This window comes from Tupaia chinensis, unplaced genomic scaffold (genome assembly GCF_000334495.1).
Source record: "Tupaia chinensis unplaced genomic scaffold, TupChi_1.0 Scaffold000180_1, whole genome shotgun sequence".
Taxonomy (NCBI): Eukaryota; Metazoa; Chordata; class Mammalia; order Scandentia; family Tupaiidae; genus Tupaia; species Tupaia belangeri.
In genome coordinates this window covers 1,843,874-1,864,550 of record NW_006159655.1, presented here as the reverse complement: position 1 = coordinate 1,864,550, position 20,677 = coordinate 1,843,874, and the positions used below count along the sequence as shown (strand labels likewise).

The following is a 20,677-nucleotide window of genomic DNA, read 5'->3' as shown; positions in this document are numbered from 1 at the left end:
GCAAAAATTTTTTGATACGTAAAGTAAACATTTGTGGAAAAATGTAAAAATGAATAAATAAATGGGTAAAAAACCCTCCCTTTCTCACAATAAATTTATTTTGAGAGAATTTGTACCTTTAGAGTGTTAGTATGTGTGTGTGTGTTTGTGTGTGTGTGTATAGTACATGTATCATAGCAATAATTTCAGACAGGAGCTAAATTTGTCATAAATTTGAATAACGTGCCTGACCAAAGGTGAACATGTTGAAGTTTCAGTAATTTATTTATAAAGTCAATAATTTGCAATATTATAAACAAAACAAGCCAACGAAACTTCCAACGAAACTTCTTAGGGTAACGCTTTCTATTCTGAAACCCCCCTATAATTTCATTTTCCTTACCTGTATGCTGTTAGTTAAATGTCTGTCCATAAATATTTTCTTTCTTTCTTTTTTATTTGGAGAGGTTTTTGCCATAGGGCGTGTGCGCTTGCCAGACAGATAGAGGGAGACATAGAGACAGAAAGCGAAAAATCACCCCCCAGGAGGGATGGTCACGCTGCAATCCCTTCTCTTCTATTCTCCTCTCGAGATCTTGGGCACACACGCACACGCAGCCAGCGTGAGTTTTAAGACACCGGGTCCGGGATGCTAACCGTGGTCAACTACGGGGGAGTCCAGCTACATAGCCATTACGCTAATTGCTGGTGCCTAAATATGTTCTTTCTAAATCCAAGTAAATTTCTATCATGGGATTTGATTCCATTTGGTAGTCATCCTTACAATTCTTCAAAGGTTGCACATTCTATTGGTGCCTATAAACCATTTCACTGAAAAATCCTGTTTCCTTGACATATGGTTAATCCTATACTACTTACTACTTTTATTTACCGATTTATCATGCTTCCCTTATTTGTCAACTGCGCTATTTGACCATGAATGTAAGTTACTGCTCTTCCTTCGCCACAGATCGTTCGTTGAATATTTTCTCTTTTCAGGCTCTAAACCATGTTGACCGTGGTTCAAGACCCGGACCCGGCGGCTTAAACTCATGCCTGTGCGTGCGTGCCCAAGATCCCAAGAGGAGAATGGAGGAGAAGGGATTGCGGCGTGGCCATCCTCCCTGGGGGGTGATTTCTCTCTTTCTGTCTCTCTGTCTCTCTGTCTTTCTGGTGAGCGCACGTGCCCTATAGCAAAAACAGCACTAAAAAAAGAAAAAATTTGAAAAGAAATAATAGGGGAGACCAGCAGATGGCATAGTGGTTACATCGCTGGGATCCCACATGGATGACCACAGTTCTAGTCCCAGACCTGATGGCTTCAAACTCACACTGGGGTCATGTGCATGCATTCCCAAGATCCCAGGAGTACAGAGGAGAGGGGATTGATGTGTGGCTGGTCCTCCAGGAAGCGCACATGCACAAAAATCTCTCCAAGAAAAAAAAAGAAAGAAAGAAAATAAACAATAGGGGCCTATAGGTGGCATTGTGCATGATGGTTAAGGCACTGGACTCTCACATGGCCAACCACAATTCAAGTCCCGGACCTGGTGACTTGCTTTCTCACTTTCTCCCCCTCTCTCTCTTGCTGTTTCTCTCTGATTAAGTTAAAATAAAATAAATGAATAAATAAAATTAAGTAATTAATAATAATAACAATGAGCCAGCATGTGGCATGGTGGTTAAGGCACTGGACTCTCACATGGCCAACCACAATTCAAGTCCCGGACCTGGTGACTTGCTTTCTCACTTTCTCCCCCTCTCTCTCTTGCTGTTTCTCTCTGATTAAGTTAAAATAAAATAAATGAATAATTAAAGTTAAATAAATAATTTTTAAATTTAATTTCTTGCCACCCCCCCAAAGACTCTGTTAAAAAATTCCCGGGTGGGGGCAGCAGATGGTGTGATGGTTAAGGCACTGAACAATCCCATGTGGCCAACCCTGGTTCAATCCCTGACCTGGTAGATTGCTTTCCCACTTTCCCTCTCTTTCTCTCTCTCTGATAAAAATTTTTTAAAAAGAATAAATAAAACTAAAACTAAATAAATAATTAAAAAGCAATTTCTGGGGCTGACAGGCGGTGTGGTGGTTAATGGCACTAACTCCCATATGGCTGACCACAGTTCAAGTCCTGGACCTGGCAGCTTGTTTTCTCACTTTCTCTCCCTCTCTCTGTGTCCCTCTCTGGTCAAACTAAAAAAAAATAATAATCATTAAATAAAAGTTAAATAAAATAATTCTTAAAAAAATCATCTCAACTGGAGGCCAGCATATGGTATAGCAGTTAGGTCGCTGGAACTCCCACATGGCTGAATGCAGTTTGGGTCCCAGACCTGGGGAGCTTGAAAATCACACCAGGAACATGTGCCTGCGTGCCCAAGAACCTGAGAGGAGAATGAAGGAGAAGGGATTGCTGCGTGGCATCCCCCTAGGGGGAAACTTTTCAATTTCCCTCTCACTGTGTCTGTCTGTCTCTCTCTTTCTAGTGAGCACATGCACTCTAAGGCAAAAACCTCTATTAAAAAAAAAATTCCCAATTGCAGGCCTCAGTATTTAAGCTTTCCAGGTGATTTCAATGTCAGGCAAGTCTGAGAACTACTAATTTAGAATTTAAAGGTAACTATAGTAAGATTGTAATTTTTGTTGTTATTTTGTTTAATTTGCTATAGAGCATATGCACTTGTCAGAGAGACAGAGATAGAAAGAGAGAGAGAGAGAGAGAGAGAGAGTGAGAAAGCACCTCCCAGGAGAAATGGTTATGCTGCAATCCCTTCTCCATTCTCTTACTGGTATTTTGGGTGTGCACACATATGTCCAATATGTTTTTTAAAGAATTATTTTTAATTTAATTTTATTCATTGTCACTATTTTATATTTTATTTTTTGAAGTTGACCAGAGAAAGACAGTGAGAGAGAAGGAAAGCAAAAAAGCAAGCTGCCAAGGACGCGCCAGGTCCAGGACGCGAACCGCAGTCAACCATGTGGGAGTCCAGCCACCTTAATCACCATGCAATCTGCCCACCCCTGTCCAACATGTTTTCAAGTCTCCAAGTCCGGGACTTGAATCTTGCAGTTGGCCATGTGGAATCCAGTCACCTCAACCACCATACCACAGCTGGCCTAATACTAGTTTCTCTAATAACAATGGAGTCGTTTTTTTTTTTTTTCCCTTTCGGACTAATCCACAGGTAACAATCATAAAATGTGAACAAAAGAATTATATGAACAGAAAAATAATTGATGGCCTGGAGAGTGACTAAAGTAGATAGATAATGGACAGTTGTCTACCATTAGATAAGTGGGCCAGCAGGTGGCGTGGTGGTTAAGGCGCTGGAGTCCCACATGGCCGACCATGGTTAGAGTTCTGGTCCTGGTGGCTTGCTTTCTCACTTTCCCTCTCTTTCTCTCTGGTGAATGCATGTGCCCTACAGCAAAAAATTGTTTTAAATGATAATACAAGTAAAATTAAATAAATAGTTCTAAAAAAAGAGAGAGAGAGAGAGAGGTTTGAGCCAGCAGATGGTGTGGTAGTTAAGGCTCTGGATCCCACGTGGCTGACTCTATGGTTTGAATCTGGGGCTCAATGGCTTGAAAAACATGCTAGGTTCGGGTGCATGCATAGCCAGGACCACGAGAGATGAATGGAGAAGGGACTGCATCATAGCTGTCTCCCTGTGGGATGTTTTCTTACTTTTCCTCTCTGTCTTTCTCTGGCCAGGGCACACTCCCTCTGACCAAAAAACAACTTAAAAAAAAAAAGACAAAGGTAACGTCAAGATGTCCAAGTGTGTGACTTTACCTGCCTGAGAGCAGCCCTCCTCTCTCAGCCGGCTATGGGTGGCAGGACACTGCAGCCTTCGTGGTTGAAATGTGCTAGAATGAATTGGGGTGGGCAGAGCAGAAAAGTGAGTTCTTTTTTTTTTTTCTTAATTATTTAAAAGGAATATGTTTTTTGTTTATCTTGCTTTTTAAACTTGTATCTTATTTGTTATTAATTTTCTTTTTAAAATCTGCTATAAGGCATGTGTCCTCACCGTCTAGAGAGAGACAGACGGACTCAAACTGTGGTCAGCCCTGTGGAGTACAGCACCTCGACCACTGCACCACCTGCTGGCCCCTTTATTTTGCTTTTTACTTGCACACATGTGTGTGAGAGAGAGAGAGAGAGAAGAAAGCACCCACAATGGGTCAGGGTCATGCTGCAATCCTTTTGCTCCAGCTCTCCTTTGGGTAAAGATTCTGAGTATCCATGTACACAGGCCTCGTGTTTTTTAAGCTGCCAGGGCAGGACTTGGACAGAAGTTAGTACAGTCTGACTTCTATCGCACCATAGAGCCAGCCTGAATAAGACTCACGTTTGTCTTAAGTAAAAATCCTAACAATACTCTTGAGTTTATCATGTACATAGCTGTAATATATATTTTTAAAAAAAGTGAATGGAAATATGTTGCAAGTCTGTATTTTAGTAATATTAGTTGTATCATATTACCTAACCCTAAGTAGATTATATTAAGTTAAAGATACATTTGTAATTTTTAATCCAAGAACAACCATTAAAAAATAATACAAGCTGAGTGCAGCAGTACCTGCCTGTAGTCCCAGCTACTCAGAAGGCTAAGGCAGAAGGGTCATGAGTTCAGTTCCAGTCTGGGCAAAGTAGCAAGACTGTCTCTAAATGATATATAGAAACCAATAGAAAACTTAAACCAAAATACTATAAAATATTAAACTAACCTGAAAGAAGGCAAGAAAAGAATAGAGAAAAAAATAAACAAATAAAACCACAAAATGGTAAACTGAATCCAAACATATGAACAGTTACATTAGGCCCAGCATGGTGGTTCAAGTGAGAGGGTACAGTTGTTGCCTGATGGCTGAGGCCATGTAGTAAGCTCGGGTTCAGTCCCCAGCCCAACCTAGACTGGCTGGGCATGATGGTGTGTGTCTCTGGTGCTGTCTACTTGGGGTGCTTGGACAAGAGATCACGACCATATGGTGGGACCGTGTCAAAAATAATTCCATCTTCCTATCTTCCTCCCACTCTCTCAGGTTATATATATATGTGTGTGTATATATATCAACAAATTTCATTAAATGTACATTGACAAACACTTTAAATAAAAGGCAGATATTATTGAAGACAATTACATGCCGTATGAGATAAACTTTAAAAAAAATTTTTTTTAAAGAATTATTTATTTATCATTATTATTAGATTTTAATTTGGCCAGAAAGAGAGAGAGGGAGAGTCAGAAAGCAAGGCCCCAGGTCCAAGACTCGAACTGTGGTTGGCCATGTGGGAGTCCAGTGCCTCAACTACCATGCTACCTGCCGACCCTGAGATAAACTTTAAACACAAAGGAACAAATATGTTACAATAAATGAAGAAGCTGGCAAATTTATCATTATTATTAGATTTTAATTTGGCCAGAAAGAGAGAGAGGGAGAGTCAGAAAGCAAGGCCCCAGGTCCAAGACTCGAACTGTGGTTGGCCATGTGGGAGTCCAGTGCCTCAACTACCATGCTACCTGCCGACCCTGAGATAAACTTTAAACACAAAGGAACAAATATGTTACAATAAATGAAGAAGCTGGCAAGTGGTACAGTGGTTAAGGCATTGAACTCCCACATGGCCTACTGTGGTTCAAGTCCTAGACATAAAATAATTCTTTAAAAAAACTTTAAAAAATAAATAGAATTTTTTTAAAAAGTAAATGAAAAACAATATGCCATGTAAACATAAAAGAATTTCTATTTGGTTTTGACATTAGCTTTTTTTAAAAAAGAATTACTTAATGTGTTTAAAGAATTATTTATTTTATTTTATTTACTATTATCATTTTATCATTTTTCAATTTGACCAGAGAGTGACAGAGAGAAAGTGAGAAAGTAAGCCGCCAGATCCAGGACTTGAACCATGGTTGTGACCACGTGGGAGTCTAGTATCTCAACCTTCATGCCATCTGTTGGCCCCAGAATTAATTTTAAAGAATGATTTCTTATTTAACTTTATTTATTATTATTATTTTCCAGTTTGAACAACGGAGACAGGGGGAGGGGCAAGTGAGAAAGCAAATCATCAGGTCTAGGACTCGAACCACGGTTGGCCATGTGGGAGTCCAGCACCTCTAACCACCACTTCACCTGCTGGCCCCACTAAATTTTTTTTTTCTTTTTTTGGAGAGGTTTTTGCTATAGGGCGCATGTGCTCGCCAGACAGAGACAGAGAGATAGAGAGATAGAAAGCGAGAAGTCACCCCCCAGGGCGGATGGCCATGCCACAATCCCTTCTCTTCCATTCTCCTCTTGGGATCTTGGGCACGCATGCACACATACCCGGTGTGAGTTTAAGCCACTGGGTCCAGGACTCGAACTATGGTCGACTAGGTGGGAGTCCAGCGACATAGCCATTACGCTAACTGCTGGTCCCTCCACTTAATTTTTTTTAAAAGAGTTTTTTTGCTATGGGGCACATGTGCTTGCCATAGAGAGACAGTGAGAGGGAAAGTGAGAAATCATGCCCCACACTGCAATCCCTTCTCCTCCATTCTCAGGATCTTGGGCATGCATGCAGACACGCCCAGCATGAGTTCTAAGCTACAAGGTCCACGATTCAAACTGGTCAGCCATGTGGGAGTCCAGTGACATAACCACTACACCATTTGCTGGCTCCCACTTACTATTTTTTTGAGAGACTTTTTGCTATAGGGTGCATGCACTTGCCAGAGAGACCAAGACAGAGAGAGAGAAAGCGAGTAATCAATCACTCCCCTGAGAGGAGGGCCACACCGCAATCGCTTCTCCTCCAGTGTCCTCCTGGGATTTTGGGCATACACGCACACATGCCTGATGTCAGTTTCAAGCTCTCTGGTCTGAGATTCGAACCACAGATGACTATGTGGGAGTCCAGGGACATAACCATTAAGCCATCTGCTAGTCCCAGGCCCCCACTTACTTAATTTTATTTACTATGATTTTTTAAAATTTGCATAAGCACTCATCGAGAGAGAGAGAGAGAGAGAGAGAAAGAGCGAGAAAGTGAGAAAGCAAGACACCAGGTCTGGGACTAGAACTGTGGTCAGTCATATGGGAGTCCAGCACCTTAACCACCAACCACCACACCACTTGCTGGCCCAGATAATAACTTTTACACTTAGCTTTTAAGTTATTTACCTTTTTTTTTCAATAATGGTTGACATTTGTTAGATCCTGCTACCAATCAGGATTTATAACAATTTCGAGTGGGAGAAAATAAACGAAAACATCAGCAGGCCAGCACCAGCATGGCAGCAGTAATGCAGTCCTCCACAATGATCAAGTCACACAGAAAGGGTTGGAGTTTGTGTCCAAAAAGCCTCTGTACACGTGTGTGGGAGTGTGCATGTGCGCCATGATCCTGCTTGGCTGAGGGTGGGGTGGAGGACGTGAAAATCATGTTGGGGATGACCTGTCTTTTTCTTTTATGGAAGACATAATCTTTATAAAAAATAAAATAAAATAAAAATAAGCAATGCCTAAGTGTTGGGTTTCACTCTCCCTTGACATTTTTCTTTCCAATGACTCATAGGGCAACTTTTCTCTCCTAGTGAGCTACAGGGTCAGGCTTTTGGCATTTGCTGGTCTCCTTTATTTGTATTAAACCAAAAATTTTAGACTTTTGATCTGATAATTGGAATAAGCAACAATGCTTAACCACTCGTATTTCATTTTTATTCATGTTTACTGTGTTCCATTTACTTTCAGTAATTTCATTTGGTTTTAAATCATTCTGTGACCCTGAGTTGATATCCCTTCAACACTGCACCCTAGGATAGCCTAGAACACCTTTCACTCAATTTCCTTATACCTCTTGGTTGTAATTTTGAGTTTTCATTTACCAAAAAAAAAAAAAAAAAAGTGGTTTTGTTTTATTTAAGGTTTTTGCCATAGGGCACGTGCGCTCAGGTGAGAGAGGGAGAAAACGTCCCCAGGGAGAATGGCCCCACCACAATCCCTTCCTCATTCTCCTCCTGAAATTTTGGGCACACATGCACACGCACTTGGTATAATTTTCAAGGTGCCAGGTCTGGGAACTCGAACAGCAGTCACCAATGTGGAAGTCCAGCATCTTAACTGCCATGCCACCTGCTGCCCCTCCCCCAAAAACCTTTGAATTTAGCACTTTCTACAGTAGAAACCTTTTAAAGTATAGTTTCAAAAACTAGAGAAAAACTTTTGGACAGCCTTGGTTTTAACATAGTGCTCCGTAATGTTAGAAGCTACAAGGTGATCCTGGATGAGTCCCAAGGTCTCCCTATATCGAGAGCATGTGCCATTATCCTGGTTAGATGAGGGAGGGAGGGATTGCACATAGTGACCCTGTTAAGGCTGCCTGTCTCTCTATCTCTTTCATAGAAGAAATAAACTTGATGGGGAAAAAAAAAATCAGACAAAGTAAAATTTGGAAGAATTTTTCGATAGTCTTTAAACAATACTGAAGCTGTGATGCTCCCTGAAACTTGGACAATTCATAGCTGGGGAAGGGCTGAAAGAACATGACTATACCAACAAAGAAACCTCATACTAAGCACGACTACAAAGAATGATTCTGTGGCATGTGACAAATCTGGTCAACCATGTAAGTGAAAGGAACATTACCAATTCCCTTCTGGCCATCTGGGCATTACGAGCAATTGTCCATCCCAACAAACTCTTGTCCATGGCATCATTTTTTCACAAACGATGCCCTTGGAAAATGTTTCCCTCATCAACTAACCATTCCATCATAGACAAAATCCTACTGTGTATCTCATTATTTTACAAAATGTTTTAAGATTTTTAATAAGTAATTCTCCACAAATTAATGCTATATTTGAATGCAAGGGCCTTACCTAACTGTCCCACTGAACAAGGGTTACTTTCAAGGGTGACAAGGAAGAGGACAATGCTAAGATTGCTTGGGTTGTTTTTTACTTCTGCAAACTAACAAGCCTTGACCAGGTACTTCAAGGTTTCGCTTTTCAACACGGCAATTATTTTTTAAAGAATTATTTATTGGGCCAGCAGATGGCAGGACTCCCACATGGCTCACTACAGTTTCGAGTTCTGGGCCTGACAGGGCAAAAATCACCCCCTGGTGGGTGCGTACCCAAATCCCAAGAGAATGGAAGAGAAGGGATAGTGGCATGGCCATCCCCCCCAGGGAGTAATTTCTCACTTTCTGTCTCTGTTTCTCTGGTGAGCACATGCACCCTATAGCAAAAATCTGGGGGGAAAATTTATTTAAATGTATTTATTGTTATTTTAATTTGCTATAGGGCACGTACACTCACCAGAGAAATAAAGAGGGAAAGGAAGAAAACAAGTCACCAGGTCTGGGACTCAAACTGTGGGCGATCGTGAGAGTCCAGAGTCTTAACCACCAACGCCACCTGCAGGCCCAACCAGGCGATGTTTTAGAAGAGGACAGATCACCAAGGGATTCAGAAGTTAGCTATCAACACTGATGAAATGCTTAATTTCAATTTGTCCTACAGTTTTAAATTAAGACTGAAGGACCTGCTTTGCCTCCTATCAAGAGTAAATATCACACATCCTGTTTATACATAATGGGTTGTTGTCTATAGTTCTTCAAAGAGCTGGTGACACCCCCCTAAGTCACACTCCACCCTACCCCCCAACAACTTCCTGCTCAATTGGGTGCTATAGTGCTACTCATTTTTACAAAGCTGCTCCCTCAACAAAATACTCTGCATTACAATAACTTTTAAAGAAAATACTTTATTGTCATGAAAAAAAAGGCATCAATCAGTTGACTAAATTCATACTTGTTTGGAAAAAAAATGGAAAATTTATTAATTAGACAGTATGTGGGCATCCTGTTCCACATGGGAATGAGAAGATGCTATAGGTTCTCTAAGTATTGCACAGTCTGAAAGAAAAAAAAAACAAAAAAGGGGAAGGGGAGAAAAAAAAACAAAAATCACATGATATTGGGAAGCATCTCACATTATCAATACTCTACCAAGAAACATTGAAAAAAGAAAACCCTTTGTTTCTACAGTAGCTTTGAGTTTATAGTTCTTGGAATGACTGTATTCCACTGAAGATCTCAGTAACAGGAAGCTTCATTTTAGCAATCCCATGTGCAAATATTAATAAAAAAATATATAAAATAATGCAGTTTATCTCTTGCCATCACCCCGGCAGCCATGACATTTCTGAGAAGGGTTTGGTGTGTTACGCTGTAAGTTTCGCCTGAAGCTCCATCTCCGCAGCCCGTTTGAGTGCAACATCCACTAGAAGCTGAAATCCACTAAAATCTTGGTTGAGGTCCGGTGGAGTCGGGGGAGGAGTGTTGAAAAGACCACTCTGCGTGTTTGTACTTGGTCCAGATTTACACATGTCCTCTGGGTACATGAGAGAGGTGTCTGTAAAGTTGCCGGCTGCTATCTGCTGGATGTCTGTGTTTTGTCCCACCCCAACTGGCTGGCAGAGAGAGAAAGGCACGTCTTTCAATGCAGTCACAGTGGTATGGCAGATCACCGAGGGGCGGGCCAAGATCGATCCTGGCGAAGCCGACTTAGGAGACAGCGGTCTCCCTAGGGTTGGGTTTGGTCCAGCTGTACAGGAATGAAATGGGGTCTCCTCTAAAGCCGGCAGGAAGTTTTTGATGCCCACTGCCGAATCCACAGAGTTAGCTTCCGAGATCTTGGCCCCACGGCGGGAAATTGTGAACTGATTGGGATCTTTGCCATCCTTTCTCAGCATGTCAGGGAGGAGCCTGCGACGGGCGTTGATGAACCAGTTACAGACCTGAAATCATATCGGTTCGCTTTAACACTGTCTCCATTCACTCAGCAAGCAGGTACTGAGAACGTTCTAGGGGATGCCCCATTCATCTTTCTCTTGGTATTAAGGGAGGCATGAAAAGGCTAATTTAGACTCCCGAAGTTATTTGCAGGTATTTGAGCTCAGTCAGGAAAGCTGCCTCCTGTCATAAAACTCCTCTTTTACTACAAATTTCCCCTTTCTTGGGGTCTTATCCTTAAACCTCTTCAAAAGGAAAAGGTATACTGTCTCAACTACCTGAAAATAAATTTAGGGAAGAAGAGGTTTACCTTTTAACTCTCCCCATTTTAACCTATTACCTACTGCCACAACATGTAGGTTAATCAACTACAGAAAAACCTTTCCTGTATGAAAAGGGCCACTCCTCCCAGTAACTGATTTTTCCCAGTTCAAATGACTATGTCAACAGACAGAACATGAATTACCTCACTGAAGTCTGTCCTTGTTTAAATATCAAACCAGTTTCCTGGGCAATAGAGTAAGGCTTAGCCTTTTTCTTTTTTTTTTTTTAATGTGTGCTGCATAAAAAAGGACTCTTTTAGATGAAAAGAAATGCTATCTGACAGATGACTGTCAAGTGTTTGTATTCTCTCAATAACCAGTTATTAGCTTTTAGCACTATAAAGTTTACAATTAAAGGCTATTTCTCTTTTTTTTCCTTTTGCATGGGGAGGAGCTAAGTGACTTTGACACACAGGAATGCAATAAAATGACTTAGAAAATAAGAATGCGTGCACAAGCCTTGTGCTTTTTCCTTACCTGTAGTGTCGACAAGTGAGTTTGCTGAGACAGTAATGCTTTCTCCTGCTCGGAGGGATAGGCGTTGTATCGGTGCTCATACAGCCAGTCCCGGAGAATCTGAACCGACTCCTTGGGCAGGTTGCCCCTTCTCCTCCTCTTGCCTGAGCCGGCTGAAGAGGACAGGTCCAAGGGAATGTCCATGCTGTCCTCATCCTCAGTCTCACTGCCTGACGCGGCAACAACTCCTAGGAAAGGACAAAGGCCGACAGTCACTCGCTTTTATCTGCAGGGCACCTATTGCAAAGCTCATGTGTTCTGACCATTTGGGATAATCAGGTTTTCTCAACTCCTGAGAGCAAGGTGAAGGGCCAGCGTGTTTTCCGTCCTGAATTAGCAGGGCACAGGTAAAATCCTGAGAGGAACTGGACGGGCGGCACGTGGTAGAGTCTCAGTTCATCGTGAGTCGCCCTCGCTTAGCCATTCCTCTAGAATTTAACTTTGCACATTCCTTCTGAATGACGTTCAGAAGTCTTTCATCTAATCCACCCGAGGAAACAAACTGCACCCAAAGTGAGTAATTTGCCACATTTGAAAAAGGCAGTTGGAATGTGTCTGACAACCTCCTTTTCTTTAAGGTCACTGAAAATTGGGAAAAAAACAATCTATTCTAATGTACATTTTAATTGTTATTCTTCCTTCTATTCCCATTGAAGGTTTGAAAGAAAGGGGAGGATTTGTACTTTTTTTCCCACTCAAATAAAGGGAAAATTCCATGCTGAATGCAACTAGTATTCTAAAGGTAAAACACATTCTCAAATTTTCTGGTATCTCCAGGGTCACTTCTTATTCACTGTTATTTATACTCATTAAAAACTAGGCATCTACTTTTCAAGTTTTACTTCTTCCATTAGAGCAAAGAGATTAAAGTCACGTACCCACCCCCAGCGTGGTACTGAAGCCACAATTCTGGCCTCAGCCAGCCAGGATCACTGGCATGCAGGCCTGGCCAAGATGCCTACCTTTTCTTATATTTTCAATTTATTATCATTAAGCCACCTAACTTTTAATGGAAAGTACTAGTCACTTCTTTATTAAATATAGTCACTAAGTTTCCAGTTTTTAACAACAACAAAAAAATTCTGCTATTGGTACCTTGGTTAGAGGCTAAAAGATACCTAATACTTAAAACTTTTCCATAAATTTAAATTTTGGAATAAATATAAAATCTTCCATAAACTTCAGCTTCCAGTTTAATCTGAACCTAGAATACTCCATCAATAAACAAGGGTTCAGTTTTAAATTTATTACATGGCAAAGAAAACGGAAATGCAACTTCCAAAGAAAATTCTTTTGGCTATTAACTACTTTAATCCTAAGAGAAATTTTAAGAATTCACAAGCCATAGAGAATATTCAAATTGCACTGACTGAGATCAATAAAAATTCAAGCCCTCATTTTGAACTTAAAAAAAATTTTAATAACAAATGCTATTAACTGCACCTTTCAAAACAACAACTGGCAACTTTGAATGACTAAAATGCTTCCTCTCTTTTGAAGACAAATTTTAAATATCTCTTTATTAGGGAAATTAATTTAAAATACCACAAAAAAAATCTTGACGCTATGCATTTGTAGCTCTGTATATCTTTTTCCCTCTGTAGTGTATAATTTTGGTTAAAAAAAAAAAAATCACACAACCTTCATTGAGCCAGTATATCTCGATAGGAAATAAAAACAGAATGATCCTTATAGAAATAAATCATTTAATATATTCATATTTTTAAGGAATTTAAAAAAACTATCCTTTGAATTGACTAACTTTACTGGTGGCATTATTTTTGCTTTTGGACTACAGGGGGCAGAAGTTGCCGCAGGGCGTTTCTCCAGCAAAGGCAGAAACTTTTCTAAGACAAAGTAAAGCAAGTTCTAACAAAAGAAGTGGATGGCCTTGCAAATTCACTTTAGCTCAAGGCTTAACCAAACAGCTTTAAAATATAAACCACTGCAAGAATCCTAAATGGTAACTACCATGTATCTGAAGTTTCCTTTCCCTGAAGAGTGAATTAAACTTCTTTTAAGTTTTCGTAAACAGCATATTTAAAAAACTGTTTTCACTGTTGAGAAGATGAGAAACTTTCAAAATCTGTATTGAAATGTGGATAAAGAACTTTTCTTTTTTAAAGGATTATTTATTTAACTAAATTATTGTTATTATTTCTTAATTAGACCAGAGAAAAAGAGGAAAAAGTAAGAAAGCAAGCCAACAGGTCCAGGACTCAAACTGCTGTTAAATATCTCTTTATTAGGGAAATTAATTTAAAATACCACAAAAAAAATCTTGACGCTATGCATTTGTAGCTCTGTATATCTTTTTCCCTCTGTAGTGTATAATTTTGGTTAAAAAAAAAAAAATCACACAACCTTCATTGAGCCAGTATATCTCGATAGGAAATAAAAACAGAATGATCCTTATAGAAATAAATCATTTAATATATTCATATTTTTAAGGAATTTAAAAAAACTATCCTTTGAATTGACTAACTTTACTGGTGGCATTATTTTTGCTTTTGGACTACAGGGGGCAGAAGTTGCCGCAGGGCGTTTCTCCAGCAAAGGCAGAAACTTTTCTAAGACAAAGTAAAGCAAGTTCTAACAAAAGAAGTGGATGGCCTTGCAAATTCACTTTAGCTCAAGGCTTAACCAAACAGCTTTAAAATATAAACCACTGCAAGAATCCTAAATGGTAACTACCATGTATCTGAAGTTTCCTTTCCCTGAAGAGTGAATTAAACTTCTTTTAAGTTTTCGTAAACAGCATATTTAAAAAACTGTTTTCACTGTTGAGAAGATGAGAAACTTTCAAAATCTGTATTGAAATGTGGATAAAGAACTTTTCTTTTTTAAAGGATTATTTATTTAACTAAATTATTGTTATTATTTCTTAATTAGACCAGAGAAAAAGAGGAAAAAGTAAGAAAGCAAGCCAACAGGTCCAGGACTCAAACTGCTGTCAGCCACGTGGGAGTCCAGTGCTTTAACCAGGTCACCTGCCAACCCTTGGGTGAAGAACAATTTATTTTAAATTAATTATTATTATTTTCTTAAATTTGGCCAGCAAAAGAGAGAGAAAGGGAGAGAGAGGGGAAAAGTCACCAGGTCCGGACTCGAACCATAGTCAACCATGTGGGTATCCAGCCCCTTAAGCACCATGCGGCCTGACAGCCCCAAGAACTATTAATAAAAGGCCTTAAAAAACCGAAAGTTTGTTTCACATTGTTTTGATAATTAAATAAATCTAACTTTTAAGAACGTGTCAAGTTAATTGAATGACTAAAGCAAATCTGAATAAAGCAATTTGTACAAACTCTCCAGTGTCTGAAAAGCCAGACATTTTCCTCAAGGGTATTATCTCCACCAACCCCCCTTTTTTATTTTTAATCTAGAAAGTGTGAAAATTTGCTCAATGAACAGTGAATTCCCAACTGTAAGTTGGTAATAACAAAGAGTTTGGAACAAACAAACAAAAACTCTGAAGCCTGCCCTTTGATCTGCTTGGTTAGTTTGACAAGAAAGCTTGATCTTTCAGAATAATTTAGCGACACAAAAGCAGGTTTCAGTTAAGCAACACCAAACTGTAAGGCGACTTTACTGTTCTCAGTTCATTTAAATAAATGAATGCCAGGCCCTGGACGTCTTAACAAATATTTCCAATATGTGCACAAAAGCTGAAGTAACAGGAAGTTGAGACTTGAGTTCCTTGGCTATGCCAGCTGGTATTTCACTGCAGCAAAACCACGTTTGCTGCTGTCAGGACTGTTTTCATTAAAACTCTCCCTCTTGATTGTGGCTCAACTTGGAAAAACAAAAAGACTTTTCCTCCTTACTCATTTCCTATTGTAACAGAGCTTTTGAAAACATTCCCGGTTACGGCTAGTTTCCAAATGTCTTGCTTTGCTTACACTTTAAAAAATGTGTTTGGGGTGGGCAGAATCACAATCCTCTTTTACTTCATCCACATACAAGGAAATGTTGTGCAGAAAGCCGCAAGATGGCCTGTGGATTCCACAGCTCTAAGAAGCAGTCTAGTTTCTCGGCTTTCTTTTCTGAACAGCCCTGTCACGTCAAGATGGGAGGGGGAGGCAAAGCAATAGTGATTGGATTTTACCAGTCGGTAAGACTAGAAAAGGATCTAGAAACAAGGTCGAAGGGAAAAAGCTGAAATAGACGACTCGGAGAATGCAAGCCCAACCTAAAAAGTTTCCCGATCAGAATATCTCCCTGGAGAAAAGACAGGAATCCAATCTACCAAGTCACTGAAACCCGATGTGGCCCTTGCCAAAGAACAATCGTAAAGCAAGAATTCAACACAGGCAGAAACTAGCCCCGAAAAAAATGCAGGGGTTCTCCTCATCCAAACTCCAGGATATCTTTTTGGCACGTTCAGCTTGCCAGAAGAGGACACACCATGATCACGAACCAGTCCTACCAAACCTCTGCGTTCAAAGTGCCATCGTTTTAAGTTAATTCAGACTTAACACAAGACAGACAATAGGCGGGACGGACTTCGGGGTGCTCCCGGAGCGGGCAGGGGAGGCTCTCTCCCCTCCCAGGTAGTTTTAGACCTGGGGGGCAGAGCCGCGGAGGAACGCGGAGAGAGGGAGGAGCCCGACGAGGCAGGCAAGTAGCTTTTGTTCTTGAGTTTCCCAGCCCAGCCGAAATCCGCCAGCAAGCTGCAGGACTTGGCACGACCAGGACTTCCAACCTTAGGGCCACAAGAAACTATCAATAGAAATGTGACACTGAACCCACATTCTCAGGACCTGGCCACCCCCAGCAGAGGTGCCAGGGAAACCTCAAAAGGGAAAGAACCCTGGATACCCTCTGAGGTCTCCGCTCCCCCCACGAGCCCTGGGCCTGTCGCAAAGTTTCCCCTCCAACGCGTCACCTTTCATTGTTTCCGCGAGTCGGCGCTGGTGGCAGGACCCCGCGTGCCCAGGGCTGGGGATCCTGTTGCTCGCTCCCACCGACTCGGCCGCGGGGCCGGCCTCGCCTCTTCTGGCGCTGAGGGGTGGGGAACCAGCAAAGAGCGGGGAGGAGCCCTGGGGGTACTGAGGCGGGGATGGGGGCTGAACAATGCGGGGAGTCCCTCCGCCCCTGGAGGACCCAAGCTGTGCATTCCGCGCTTCAGACCTTCTTCAAAACCACTCCCCACCACGCAGGACAGAGAACGCGTCCCGGCAAGGGGCCAGGCCTGTCAGTCCCACCGAGGGATGACCCGGCTTCCTCCAGGCGCCCCACGCCTCCCGCGTGTCTTCTTACAGAACCAAGTTAAATGCCCCAAACCTGAGCGCCCGTGTTCCCACTCGGTCCCTGGGGAGGGATCTGCAGAGAGGTCTACGACTACTAGGTGACCCGAGCTTTCACGTTTAGCGTCACTGCCGCTGGGAAAGTCTGGGGAGACAGAAGTTCCGCCTGCTTCAGTCTCCACGGGGTCACAGAGACCTGAGGTGCAAACGGTCCAAAGGACCGGTGAGGGGCGAGCGCTGCCCCAGCACAGCCCCCAGCCGCCGGAGCCGCACCTCGGCCGGGTCTGCAAGAATGTGCGTTACAAACTCGGAGGCTCCCGGGCATGCGCAGCAGCGCCCCCGCCCCCGCTCCCCGAGCGATCAACTTCTGTTTTGAAGCACTCCACATAAATCACAACAGAAAAGCCAACTCCAGCCCACGACGGAACACTCGGGGGACCTCCCAGTCGGGGCTCCAAGTTAACTTCAAAAGGGACTTCACATTCTTTGACCTTTCGGTTATTTTTTTTCCCTGTGTATTTTGTTTTTTAAACCAGACTGACGGCAAGTTTTAGTTGTAAAGCTTCCCGAACGCTTAGTGGAAACAATGACAGCCTCGCTCTTTGCACTTACAACCAAGCCTGCTTGTCACATTGTGACTGCGTGCCGCTTTAAGCTGCTGGCCGGGTGTACTGACTCTTCATCTTCCCTACATTCTTCGTGGGAAAACTTGGAGACTGAGACTATAAAAAAAAAAAAAGTCTAGCTCGCCAAAGCTGTTTACACCCGGGAGATGTGGGGGTCCAGAACCACACTCCCTCGATCGTGAAAATACCACATCCCTAAGGAACAGTACTGGGGCCAGGGTCGGGTTGGGGGCCCCGATTCCAACTTTCAGACAAAGACTTGGTGACTACAGCCTCGCTCTTTGCACTTACAACCAAGCCTGCTTGTCACATTGTGACTGCGTGCCGCTTTAAGCTGCTGGCCGGGTGTACTGACTCTTCATCTTCCCTACATTCTTCGTGGGAAAACTTGGAGACTGAGACTATAAAAAAAAAAAAAGTCTAGCTCGCCAAAGCTGTTTACACCCGGGAGATGTGGGGGTCCAGAACCACACTCCCTCGATCGTGAAAATACCACATCCCTAAGGAACAGTGCTGGGGGCCAGGGTCGGGTTGGGGGCCCCGATTCCAACTTTCAGACAAAGACTTGGTGACTCCGTGGTCCCTGCCGCTGGGAGTTCCGACCGGGAAATGAGAGGCCGGGGTCTTTCCTGATACCGACTCCAACCCCTCTGGCCGCGAGAAAGCGCCAGCAGAAGCCACGCGGCGGCCAGGCTGAGCGTGGGGTGTGGGCTGAGACAATGAAACTTGGAGGCGCACTAACACGGCGCTGAGCGTGTTTCTTGACAACGTGCCAGCAGCGTGGAGAGGCTGGTCTCCACGCTGCAGCTCCGCGTGTTGTGTCTAGAAGGAAAACAGCAACTGCCCTTTCAGACGCAGCCTCCAAACGGGAAGGGCGGCCGCTCCAGCTTGAGCCCCAGGGCGGAAAAGTCCCCCAAGTCACTCTCGCCCAGAGGCCAGCGCCGCCGGCCCGCACGTTACCCGCGCCCCCGGCGCGCGGGCCTGCCGACCGCCTTACCTTTCTTGCTTTTCATCCTGGAGCTCGCCTCCCAGCGCCGCACTGCTGGGGTCCGGAGGAGCCAGGAGCTGGGCCACAGGGAAGAAGCGCTCGTCCTCTTCACAGAGACTCTCCCGTAACTTGTAGGACGTGTTCCAGCCGTTATTGCTAAACAAGGCGCTCGGATCCCAGTCGCCCGCTCCTTGGGTGGAATTCAAGTGACACTTGGGCTTCCTCCTGCCGGGAGCTTCTGGCAGCCGCCCGGGGGCTCTCCCTCGCCCAACGCGCTCCCCTCCCCACTCCGCTCCTTTGTTCCCCGCTCCTGCTCGGCGCACCTCGGCGCTGTCAGAGTGAGAGAGGCGAGGAGGGAAGGTACCCGCCCCTCCCCCGCACCTTCCAGCCCGGGTGGACAGGACCGAGCTCCGCGGCCGCGCTGTCTCACTCCTTGCCTCCCAGGCCGTTGTCACCCGTCCCTCGTGGGGGGGGATGGGGGTGGAACCCAGAAACGGAATCGTTCCTGCCTGCCGCACGCACAGCGCCCGCATTTTTCGCCTGGCGGCGGAGACACCAGCCTTGCACCCCCGGCTTCTCGTTTGGGCCTTTCTTCCCGGGTTGGCTAGGGTGCGTTTGATTAGGAAATTGCAACAGATGGGGGAAAAAAAGACGCCCCTTCCTATCCTTCCTCCACCCCAGGGAAGTAAAGGCTCTCCTTCTCGTTTTGACAGCTGTCCCAAACTCCAAGGTCCCTGCCTCAGTCGCAGAAGACAGCCGCTTCAGATTCAAGGGGCGGGGCACGGAGGAAAAGTATTCGGACAAGAACCAACTCCTTCCAGAATGCGCGGCTGCCATTGACACGCGGGCGCGGCACGGCGCACCCTCCTCCCGGGGCTCTTCCTCCAGCGACAGTGAGGGGTGGGGGGGGATGAGACATAGACACCCTGGGCGAATGTCTGTTCCCCCGGGCTAAAGCTGCGAGTTCCGGACTAGATTGCAAGGCAGTTTCGAAATCTGACACGTTGCGGACAGACACTTGTCATGCTCACATGCTCTTTAAACGTCTCAGCATGGGGGACGGTCAGGGTGCGCGCCCGTCCCACAGTGACTCCTCCTGACCCCCCCCATACAGGAAAGGAGCGACCATGCCGCCGCTGCTCCTGTTAGTGTCTGCTTTGGGGACTTAAACCCTACTATGGAACCCCACCTCCCCTCCCATATTTCAAACCGAAACTAGCCCTTAAGTCAACGCGCGCTCCTGTTGGCTTATTTTAGTTGAATTCGGAGGGCTTCAACGCGAGCTCCTGGATGAAATTTCCCTTTAAAAGACCAGATACTGTTTGGCTGATCTCAAGAAACGAGCGTCTCCTCACGTGGGTTTAAGTTTCGCGTGGGTATGTCCCGTCGTTTTGCAGTAAATGAACTGTTATATGCCACAGCTAAGACGTTACCCGTCACTTAAAAAAGAAAGAAAAACCCAAAGCGTAAATAAGCCCGGTGGAGACGTCAGCGCCCGGGTCTGCCCGCAGTTTCGGCTCTGTGCTTTTTTGTTTTGTAACCTCGATGGAGATCCCGGCAGGAGAAGTTTCGTGGAAATAAGGTTAAGCCCGAGGAGGACTAAGGCAGCCTACGAAGACTAGACTTGGAGGCTGCGTTTCAGGATTACACTTCAAGTGAAAGCCAAGCTCCCCTTCCCACGCTCCCCCCAAAAAGGGCACTCCCGCCGCCCCATGAGTGCATTACGGCCAGCGTTTAAAAAGCTTGGGTGGTTTTTTTTTTTTTTTTTTTCCAATTACAGGACTTAAAATGAATCAACAAGGAAAAAGGCGACACTCCCAGAAGGCAGCAACCTTACAACTTTTTTCTTGCGTGGTGGGCCGACTGCTCGGCACGTAAGAGAACACACATCTAACAGCACAAGGGGGAAACGTGGTCCAGGGGAGAAACCGCCCGGCTGGAGGCTGCCCTCAACTGCCTGGAGCGCAGTTCCTTCCGCGGGCCTGGCTGCAGATGAATCAGCTGCTGCGCCCGACTGCAGGACAGATGTGGCGCGAGGAGGGGCCGGCGCCCCCGCCCGCCGCCCGTTACAAGGCCGCTGCGTGATTGCATTTGAAGGGTTGTTTGTTGCTGGGATTGGTGGCTCACATCCGCCGGGGAGCCGGGAAAGGTGGGAGGAGAGACGCAGGGAGGAGGAGCCGGGGCCGGCCGACGCGGCGACTTCGCG

At 44.3% G+C, this 20,677-nt stretch overlaps 1 protein-coding gene across 4 annotated transcripts; it reads right to left on the bottom strand.

Moving 5' to 3' along the window:
- Positions 1 to 9,971: 9,971 nt before the first annotated feature.
- On the bottom strand, positions 9,972 to 19,001 carry TGIF1 (TGFB induced factor homeobox 1). Of its 4 annotated transcripts, XM_014587058.2 has the most exons (4): positions 18,853 to 19,001; positions 18,481 to 18,661; positions 11,570 to 11,796; positions 9,993 to 10,774 (listed from the first exon to the last, which is right to left on the bottom strand). In XM_014587058.2, the coding sequence occupies exons 2-4, from the start codon at positions 18,494 to 18,496 to the stop codon at positions 10,199 to 10,201; spliced, it is 819 nt and encodes a 272-aa protein (XP_014442544.1). In that variant the 5' UTR covers positions 18,497 to 18,661; positions 18,853 to 19,001; the 3' UTR covers positions 9,993 to 10,198. The 4 variants fall into 4 exon arrangements, with proteins under 4 accessions (XP_006146552.1, XP_006146555.1, XP_006146554.1 ...); XM_006146490.3 differs by lacking the exon at positions 18,853 to 19,001 and having other exon boundaries at positions 9,972 to 10,774; positions 18,481 to 18,820; XM_006146493.3 differs by lacking the exons at positions 18,481 to 18,661; positions 18,853 to 19,001 and adding an exon at positions 16,895 to 17,114 and having other exon boundaries at positions 9,972 to 10,774.
- Between the last annotated feature and the right edge of the window lie 1,676 nt (positions 19,002 to 20,677).